Source organism: Pteropus alecto, unplaced genomic scaffold (assembly GCF_000325575.1).
Source record: "Pteropus alecto unplaced genomic scaffold, ASM32557v1 scaffold14, whole genome shotgun sequence".
In the NCBI taxonomy this organism is placed as follows: Eukaryota; Metazoa; Chordata; class Mammalia; order Chiroptera; family Pteropodidae; genus Pteropus; species Pteropus alecto.
This window is the reverse complement of record NW_006436810.1, coordinates 18,923,848-18,933,532: the sequence shown is the minus strand read 5'-3', so window position 1 is coordinate 18,933,532 and position 9,685 is coordinate 18,923,848. Positions and strand designations below refer to the sequence as shown.

Genomic DNA, 9,685 nt, shown 5'->3' with positions numbered 1-9,685 from the left:
GGGCGGGGTGACGCGGGGCGGGTCGGGAGACGTGGAGCGGTGGAGCGGCGGAGCGACGTGCGGGACTGGGTGACGCGAAGGGGCGGGGTCTGGAGGATGCGGGGCGGGGCCCAGAGGCAACGTGTACTCACTCCCAGGTGGAACGCTCGCCAGCCACCAGGCTGCTGTGACTAGTTTACGCAAATCCTCCAAGCTAACCGAGAAGATGTTTTCCGCTCCCGTACCGCAAAATAGCAAATGAAGAGAGCTGGGAGGTGAGCGCTCTTCGCTGGGTGGTTTACATGCAACGGGACAGCCTGTAGTGGAGCCCCCGCTGCCTACACAATTACCCGGGACTCGTGTTTCTGCCTGTTTACAGGGCCAACTCATTTGCTCATGCCCGAAGGTTTTTTCCTAGGTACCACCTAACTAGGATACCTGGAGAAGGACAACGGATCCAAAACCACTCCGGAAAGGCGCGGTCCCTGGTAACCCCTGCCGCAGAGCCGGCTCTCTCCCCAGTTCCCCGCGCTGATCGCTGGCTCTGTTTGGTTCTCTCTCCCGCTAGTAAGTAAACCCCCTGAGAGGGGTACTTTGTTCCCTACAGTAGCCCCAGCACTTAGAACAGGACTTGGCACCTAGAATGTCCTCAGTATTCATATTTTAAATGATTGAAAGAAACGAACGAACAGGGATTAGGGTATCAAGGAGACTATGCAATCCAAGAGGCTATCAGAATTTAACAGGATGTAAAGCAATAGCCCCCTGGGACATCCGCAGACCTACCCCAGGGTTTTAATCCAAATGCAATTACTTGCAGACTTCTGGACGGTAGACAAGTAACCCTCTACTCAGATGCACTGAATGATCAAAGACTCCCCTCATAGAGCTGCCTTGAGGATGGAGTGAGGATTTAGTAAGCTCTCAATAGATGGTGACTATTATTACCATTCTTAAAGTTTTTCAGATGAAATAATATTGAACCAACCTACATAATGGACTCTAACATAAGTACACAAATTTTTTTTTCCATTTTATGTGCCATGTTTTCATCCCTGTGAAGTCTCAGCTCACATAAATCATTTAAGTAGCACTTCATTGGGAATGGGAAGCCCATTGAGAGAAGCGAGGATGCTTTCCACCAAATTTTCCATCATCTGTCGTCTGGCTTGATGAGTTGCACTTCCAATGTGAGGTGTCAGAATGATGTTCTTCAACTTCAGCAAAGGATGATCTCTGAAATACAGATGAATTGAGGAAAAGCATTCAGAGCTGTTTTGTCTCCTGAACTTCTTACTCATGTTTCGCACCCCACCCTAAGAACAGCCATGGGATGCTTTATGGCATACTTTAATTACACCTAGCTATGACCACCTCTCATCTAACCCCCGTATGAGGGACCCTACATTTTGGGGTGCTAACACCTAACTGCATTCAGGCTATTAGTACACAATGGCACAACATGTGTGGTGGATTAAACACTGGCCCACAAGACAGAAAAGGGCCTTAGGGAAGATAGATGCTGGTCCAGGCATCACAGGACCAGCTGGACGCGCCTTTAATGAGCGGCACTCAGAGGGAAGAGATTTATTAACTAGAATTAGCAGATTAGACGGGGTTCTCTTCCAGAAAGAATGCAAAGGATGGGAGTCAGCCTGGAGAGATGATGAGGTTTTAGTGGAGCAGGTCAGACAGTCCACAGACAATGATGGATAACAGTGCGACCGCTGAGAAAGGGCCATGACCTACCCCAGCAGGGCCTCCTGTTCAGTACAGAGGCCAAAGGAGCCATGTGGCAATGACCCTCCATCTTAGCTACTGCAGCTCAAAGGGCACACCTTTGGGAAGTGTATGGACCCCAAAATCTATGGACATTCTCTGGCGCACTTATATCAATGTACTAGGACTGCTCTAGCCCCCAGGACTGATAGCAGGAAGCCATCCTGTAGTGTGGTCAGCGAGGGTGAGAACTACTCTTCCCTCCTGTACAACGGCACTCTCTGGAAACCGGGCTCAGGAGGAGGCTGTGAACTGAGACAGAGTGACTGCCTTGGTCCCAGCGGACGTGGAACACAGAGGTAGCTGAATCACAGCCAATCGTAACAGCACCTGTCCATAACAATATCTGGTGTATAGGCAAGAGCCAATTCTGTTGAGAAGGCATAGCAAATATCTCTGTAATTGTTACTGATTTGTTATGTAATGAAACTGCATTTTACCATGACCATGTTGTGACATGGTGTAACACTGGCATTGTTAGTAAAAATTAACTACCTCACAAAACAAGTCCTGCGATGACTGATACTGATGATCAATTGTATTGGGAGACTGAGTTAAAGCCTTCTCAATACGAATATTGATATGATACCAATAGGAAGTGACTGGCCTGAGGAAAAACTAAATTTAGCTAAATAGCAGCTAATTTATACACTAAATGCACAAGGCCATCATAAGGTACAAATCGTGGTAGATCAATGGGCAAACAATCAAACGAGTACAAAGATGCCAAACTGTATGTAATGGCTTTATAGGGTGGGTTAGTTGTTGTTTTAAACCTATCCCTGCCCACACTGGCCCTTCCAAACGGTAGGCATAGTCACACGAATGCTATTGCTGTATGTCATATAAATACTGTAATAAATGCAGATGTTCCAATACATATGCTGGCTTTGCTGTAAGACAGCCCAGGCTGAGGGCCAAGGAGGGGATGGCCGTGTAGTAACAGGTTAACTCAGCAGGCAGGCTCGGAGCACTCAAAACCAGCACCTTACAAAGTTGGCCCTCTGGGACACAGCCTTTGCTCTCTGCCACCTGATAAGAGTGTCTTCCTGTGCTTGGGGCCTGGAGCAAAGCCAGAGTTTATGCTAACAGTGTAATCTGTGGGGAGTGCCTGTTTTTGCTCACCTGGAGTCCTGGGCCACTCTGTATCATTTTGACCTGGGGAGGGGCTGGAAACTAAGTAGCCTACATGCTGACCCCAAGGCTCGGGTGAATGTCCCTGGTTAGAAGTACTTCACTGTGTGGCCCAACATCATTGCTGGAAGTCGTAGCTGCTGTCCACACAGCTGCACTGGGGAAGGACAGCCGGAAGCTATGCCTGGCTCTCCAGGACTCACCCCTCACGGTCCGCTTTTGCTGACTTTAACTGTACCCTTCTCCGTAACAAACCGCAAACTTTTCTGAGTTCTGTGAGTTTCTAGCAAATCATTAAACCTGAAGGTGATCTTTGGGCCTCCTTGTAGTAGTGATAAATGAATTTTTTCTTCTTAAATAATCTTGTAGTAAATCTCTTTGTAAGGCAAAGGATACTTATGCGATATGACTAATCCAAAATTTCTTACTTTAAAAAATTTTTTTACAGAAAGAGCTACAAAACGTCTGCCCCAAAAAATCAAGATGGAAACTCAAATAGGTTGATGAAGATAATATAGAGATTAGAAATTAATAGGATATCTAAAGATTAAGTTATTCATAAAATAATTGTTATATCTCCTGGCCACAAAAATAATTTCCCGTGGGACCCTGCGAGTGCGCCACCTATTAGGGTAAACTAACCTTTAGGACGTAACCCTGCTGCTGGCCCTGCAAGTCCTTAGGGAATCTAATAAAAAGCTCATCTTAGCAGACTAAGCAATAGGAGTTATCACGTGACTTCTAGGTTTCTGAGTAAGTGGACAATGGTCCAAAACGCTCATGCTTAATTTCTGTTGAAATTATTTTTTGTTCTAGATCAGTGGTTCTTAAACGTTTGGTCTCAGGAGCTCTTTACAGTCTTAAAAATTGAAGACCCTAAAGAACATCTGTTTATGTGGGTTATATCTATCGACATTTACTGTGTTAGAAATTAAAACAAAAAATTTTAATACAGAAGCATGCATTTTTTTTAGCTGTCAGAGTGTCATCACATGTCATTAGTCTCCGGAAAACTCCATTGAACCCTTGTGAGAAAACATAAGTGGAGAGGTAAATCACATCTTACAGTATTATGAAAATAGTTTTGACTTCTCAGGCCCCCTGAAAGGGTGTCCAGGCCACCTTTTAAGAAACTCTGTTCTAAGTAAATTATTTCCTCAGAAATGTCTAAGTTCTATGGTCAATCTTGATCAATTTAGATATTAAATTTGGTTGTAATGTCATTCAGCTCACAGTCATTTTCTTACCGGATTGAAACCAAAGCTGAAGGAATCAGAGCTAAGAACAGCTAGTTTACAGAATGACATCGTCAAAATTCAAAATAAGGGACAGAATTAAGGCTCTAGCCCTAACAGCCTGGATCTTTGGGTCAAAACACAAAAGCAAATGAAATTAAATAGAAATAAATGTAAAATTTCACACATACATTTAAAAAAATAACTGAGGAACTAACAATCAAGAAACTAATCTTGATTTTAGTTGACTAAACTTAATGAGCTAAGGGTGCGATGAGGCTTCTAAAACACGTGCTAACATTAACTTTGTATAACGTTTCTGCAGTGGTCAGGCACAACGTGAATACCGTGTTCAGGTCTCGAGAGCACATTTTCAAAGGACCTTAAAAGCTAAAGTGCTGGAAGACAGTGATAATGACAAGGCGTCTGGAAATGCCATTATCAAGACTACAGTTGAAGGATATGAAGATATTCAGCCTCAAAAAAGAACATAGTAGTTGTCTTACAATACGTGAAGGTTTGCAAGAGATAAGGAAAGATGCTCCAGAGGGTGGACCAGGGACAGTGGGTGTGGGGAGGTCTGTTGGGAGGACAGCTCTCCAGTCCCTGGAGGCTGAAGGAGAGGCGAGACCGTTTGTGGGACATGGAACGGGTCACCACAGGCACCTCCCAGGCTGAGACCCTGCAGCCCCATGACCATGCAGCTGCAGAGGCCAGGAGCACAGCTGTGTGAGGCCTGCCCCAGCACCCAGAGGACCGCGAGTCTGTCACCTGGGCAGGGGCTCCGGGTGCGTCACATCCAGTGCTGCTGCTTTGATGACCCCGGTCTGAAGTGCTTGCAGCAGGGCATCCTGATCCACCACCAGACCTGAGTTGACGAGACAAGGTGTCTATGGTCAGCAAGGCCAGGCAGGACCCGAGGACGCTTCTGCTCAGCGCCTGCTGCCACACGTCTGATCCCCGGGAGGTCTGACAGAGGTGGCTCTGAGCCTGTGACCCCGCACAGGGAGTGCCCTCCGCCCTCTGCGCATACAAGGGGCTGCCTCCCCGGCCACCCGGGGGAAAAAACACAGGGAGTGCCCTCCGCCCTCTGCGCATACAAGGCCACCCGGGGGAAAAAGCAGAGCCTTGGGAGCTTCTCACAGGTTAGGGGACTTAACACAAGTGTGGCCGAACTGCCACTTCAAACGTAACAGTGAGACAGAAGCTGAGAAAACCCTGTGTCCCTCCCAGAGACCCTCAAGGACCTTATAGCCAGAGCGCAGCACCTAGCCTGCCTGCACGTGGGAGAAGCCGAGCCCAGGCCCTGTACTGTGGTGCCTGTTTTTCCAGAACGTTCACTGCGCTCACTGGCCTCTGACCTGCCCAAAGCAAGGACGCATGGATGCTTCTTGCGCCTCGGGGCCCGAGCCATCAGAGCTGTCACACTGGCTCAGCCCTGTGAGGGCGCTGGCAAGCGCTGCTCGCCTTGCCTGGCACAGAGGGACACATGTGGCTGCTGGCAGCACCAGGTCTCACATGTACCCAGGTGTACCCAGCCCCCAACCCTGCCAAGGCCAGTGGTCTGGACGTTTGGCGTCAGCACTGATTCTCACATGTGCGGTCCCTCGCCAGTGTCAGAGGACTCTGTTTCGCTCCTTCATAAACGCCACACAAACCCGCCACGATGCTTGGCTGTGGCCTGGGGCCCACTGCCTCCTGCGCACAGACACAGCCTACACACACGGCCAAGAGCTCAGCTAACCCAAATCGGTTCTTAAAGTGAAGGCTCGGAAAGGCCACTCCTGCATCTAGAAATCACGCTGCGATGCACCTGCCGCCGGAGACGCCCAAACCCGGTCCTGAGACCCAACTGCAGCATCTCATTCTCTGTGCTGCCAATTTGAGGTTCATGAGAGGTGAAGCCGGACACCAGAAACTCAGAATAGAAAGCAATACCGCTTTCGCTCAGCACCCGCCGCCTCCAGGGTCTGGGCCTCTGGAGAAGGCCCGGCCCGCGCACCCCAGGGGCAGCACCTCTGCCGATGTTGACCAGGACGGCCGTGGGCTTCATCAGTCTCAGCTCCCTCCTTCCGATCAGCCCCCGGGTCTGGGGCGTCAGGCTCACGGCCACCATCACGAAGTCCGACTGCTGAAGCAGGTCATCCAGCCTCTCGCAGTACGTGGCCCCGACTGCGTCCTCCTCCTCTGCTTTCCTGTGCAGGGAACGGCACAAAACCCACGTCCTCCCATCAGAAATCGGGTCGCCCCGGGAAGGGGTTGCGAGGGGAGCCAGGGCCTCGGTCTCCCCCCCAGGTGGGTCCAGGACTCAGCCACGGCCCTGGAGCCCCCCACGTCCTGTACCCACGGGACTTCACCAGGGCCACAGCTCCTCGGGGTCAGGAGCCTCCTCCCGCCCTCTTCCAACCTGAGTCTGGTGCAAGCCTGATCGGCCTCAGGCACAGTCAGGCCGGGGCACTGCTGAGGGTGGGGAGCCACCGAAGCTTCCAGACAAGACAAAACTAAGGCTGCGAGGGCCGAGTGCTGTCTGTCAGAGGGCGAGGGGCAGGGCCTGACCGAGCCAGGAGTGTGGGCTCCGTTGTCGGTCCCGTCTGAACTCCTGCGCTGGCTGCCCCAGACAGCACAGCGCTCAACAGAAATTCCAAGCTCAAGGCGGGCACAGCATCCCCGGCAGCCGCCAATGCCACGCAAATATGGACAACGCTGACAGTATAGGAACTCTCCTAACACGAGCCTGGCCTGGCGGGGGACACGTGGAGGAAAGATGAAAGGCCAGTTCGCTGGCCCCTCCCGAATGCCCTGCCCACATCGCCCGCCCACCTTGTCCTGGCAGAGCCCGGGCCTCCACCTTTGCCCCCATCACACTGAAAATTGTCTCTCCACTGTTCACTGTGCAAACACAGTGACTGAAAACGGGGAGCGGTTCTGGTGTGAAATCTCCCAGGTCACCATCAGCCGGGACTGCACCCCACGTGCAGTGGGAGGTGCAGAGTAGCCTTCCTCGGGCTGCCTTGCAGTGGGGCTGGGGGTTCAAGGGGAGACAGGCGGCCCCTTAGGAGGGTGTGCCTTAAATGAAAGACTACAGGCAGCTTCCAGGGTTGCTGCGACGCAGTCAGTGCCACTGGGTGTTGGGCCGAATTGCATATGACAGGAAACGAGTTTCAGACTGAAGAAGGGACTGGGTGAGCAAGACCTCAGAATTCAAGGGACCAGCCAAAGTGCTCAGTGGGTGTCGACAGCATCTCCCATGATCGAAAAAAGTCACTTAAGAAATAAAAAATGAACAATTATAGGTGAGTTAAAATCTCTTCTTGGTTAAATTCTGGAATCTTGTTTTCCTTATGTCCTGTTGATAAATACATCCATGCTTTCTACAAGCAAAGTGTTACATCTTCTGCATAAAATATCTACTTACTGAAGATGAGCATGCAAAATTCATTGCCTCGGTTTTGCCTGTCAACTATGGCGCTATCTTACTTTAAGGCCTGAAAAACAGTTTTGTGGATTATAAATTTCTTCATACGATTGTATTTTCATATCACTGGTTTCTTAACGTGGTTGTAGTACGATACACTTGGTTGATTTAGGTCACATATGCACTGAATTCACAAATTCTTCCTATAATTTTACATATCATTTGTTTGGAAATCACACATTTCCTCTGTTTTTCATATCTGATAATGAATAAAACACCTTTGCTTGTTCATTTCTGAAAAAGAACTGTCTTTAGTGATTGTTTTCGGTAGTGGTATTACAGCATTCGTCTCTGTGTAAATTACCCCACATAGGGAAGAGTTCTAGTCCGTACCTATGGTTCTCATTGAAAACAGAACTGGGTGTGCATTTCTGTGATGTTAAGAGTACATTTCTACTTTATTTTGAAACATTTGCCAAACTAACGCTGTATAGCATTAAAAATGACTAAGATTGCTTAGCATTAGAAGCAGACTGTGTCTGGAAAGCCTGAAACAGCAGTGTTCGTTGCTTATCTAAAGCCTAGTTCGTTGCTTATCTAAAGCCAACGTCCACGATGGCAGGAGCACTCCATATAACAAACCTGCTGTATAATGAACAATCTTGGACATTTATCAACTGTTGATACGAAAAGAAAAAGTTCTCTTTCTGGGGAAAATTTTTCAATGGAGAAAAGTCACAGCCACATTTCTAGGTAATCATAAAAATACCACAATCCTTTTCTGGACCGTCGATCCTGTTTTCTGGAAAGAGTAGGGGAGTCTTGTGGAAAACAGAGGGACCACACATCCAACCCGATTTAAGGCAGCGACGGTTCACTGCAAGCCCACCGCCCAGTCCCACCTGCGTCTCCTATTGTGGTACAGAATCTTCATGTCAAACGCCGTGGCCCTCTGAGCGATCCTGTAGCCGATACTGCCCATGCCAACGATGCCCAAGGTGGCGCCCGTCACTTCCTGACCCATCCAGTTTATGGCAAAGTTCTCTGTATCTGGAGAGATGGCCAGTTGGTGACCTAAGATACACAACGCGACAATGGGAGTGGAGATGGCGCCACACAGAAACCCATGACTCTTCCTGGGACCTTTTGTGAAGCTGACGAGGGGAGAGGATGCTGGCGGCCGCCCATGGCTCTCATGCATCTCATTCTGACACCAAACATCGTTTGGTGGGGGAAGAAAGCAGGGCCAGACAGCAGCGTCCTCACGACAGAACCAGCACCTCCTGGTAGAATACTGGAAACGGCCACTGCATTCATGTTAAGGAAAGGTTTCTGGTCCAAGTTCATCGGTTCGGTGTGTCTGTGTGTGAGGGATCGTGTGTGCATGTGTGACTGGGTGTCTAGTGTGGCTGTTCTGTGTGTGGCTGTGTGACTGTGTGTGTGACTGTGACTGTGTGCATCTGCATGTGCGACTCCTCCGTGTGTGTGAGCCAGAAGCATCCAGAAGCAGAAGGAGCCTGGTTCTTGCTTCTCCTTCCTCAGCACTTCACGCCAAGCTCCACCAGGAGGAGGGTGAGTGTGGGGTGCTACACCGCCCTTCCTGGGGACAGTCCCCGATGCTCCCAGGGACGCCCAGTGTGTGGACAGGTGGGTCGTGCCTGCCCACCTGTAGGCCTCCCCCCACAGCAGCGCGCTACCCGGCCAAGGAGTGGGCCCCAGGGCGCCTCCGCCGGGTGCCACCATCACTGCCAGCACACACTTGGCCCCTGTTACTTAGCGGCTTCTGGTGGGGGCGGAGGCAGCGGCTGTCACAGACTGTCGGGCTACCTGGCCGGGTCTGGCGCTAAGTCGGCTGCTGCGGGTCAGCAAAGGGACTTAGATTCCCAAGGGTAACCAAGTGCTGGACGCACCGTGAACCCGGCCGGGGAGAGAGGGACCCGTGAAACCCGCCGGGGAGGGACCCGCGCCTCCACGACCGCAGCGCTCACCTTCCACCACCCGCCGCGCCGCCGCCAGCAGCAGGGCCATCCCCAGGTCGGCCGTGGGGCTGGAAACAGCGTCCGGGGTGTTGGCCACCTTCACGCCGAAGCTGGCGATGAGCTTCAGGTCCAGGTGGTCCAGGCCGGCCCCCGCGGGGGCCACG

The 9,685-nt window shown here is 50.7% G+C and overlaps 1 protein-coding gene across 1 annotated transcript; it reads right to left on the bottom strand.

Annotated features, from left to right (window-relative positions):
* Positions 1-987: 987 nt before the first annotated feature.
* Positions 988-9,684, bottom strand: LOC102893089 (glyoxylate/hydroxypyruvate reductase B; the record flags this gene model as incomplete). Its single annotated transcript, XM_015590795.2, has 5 exons — positions 988-1,215; positions 4,899-4,995; positions 6,144-6,322; positions 8,445-8,616; positions 9,531-9,684. Coding segments are annotated over 5 exons (759 nt in total), but the record flags the coding sequence as incomplete, so codon positions are not given.
* Position 9,685: the final 1 nt, after the last annotated feature.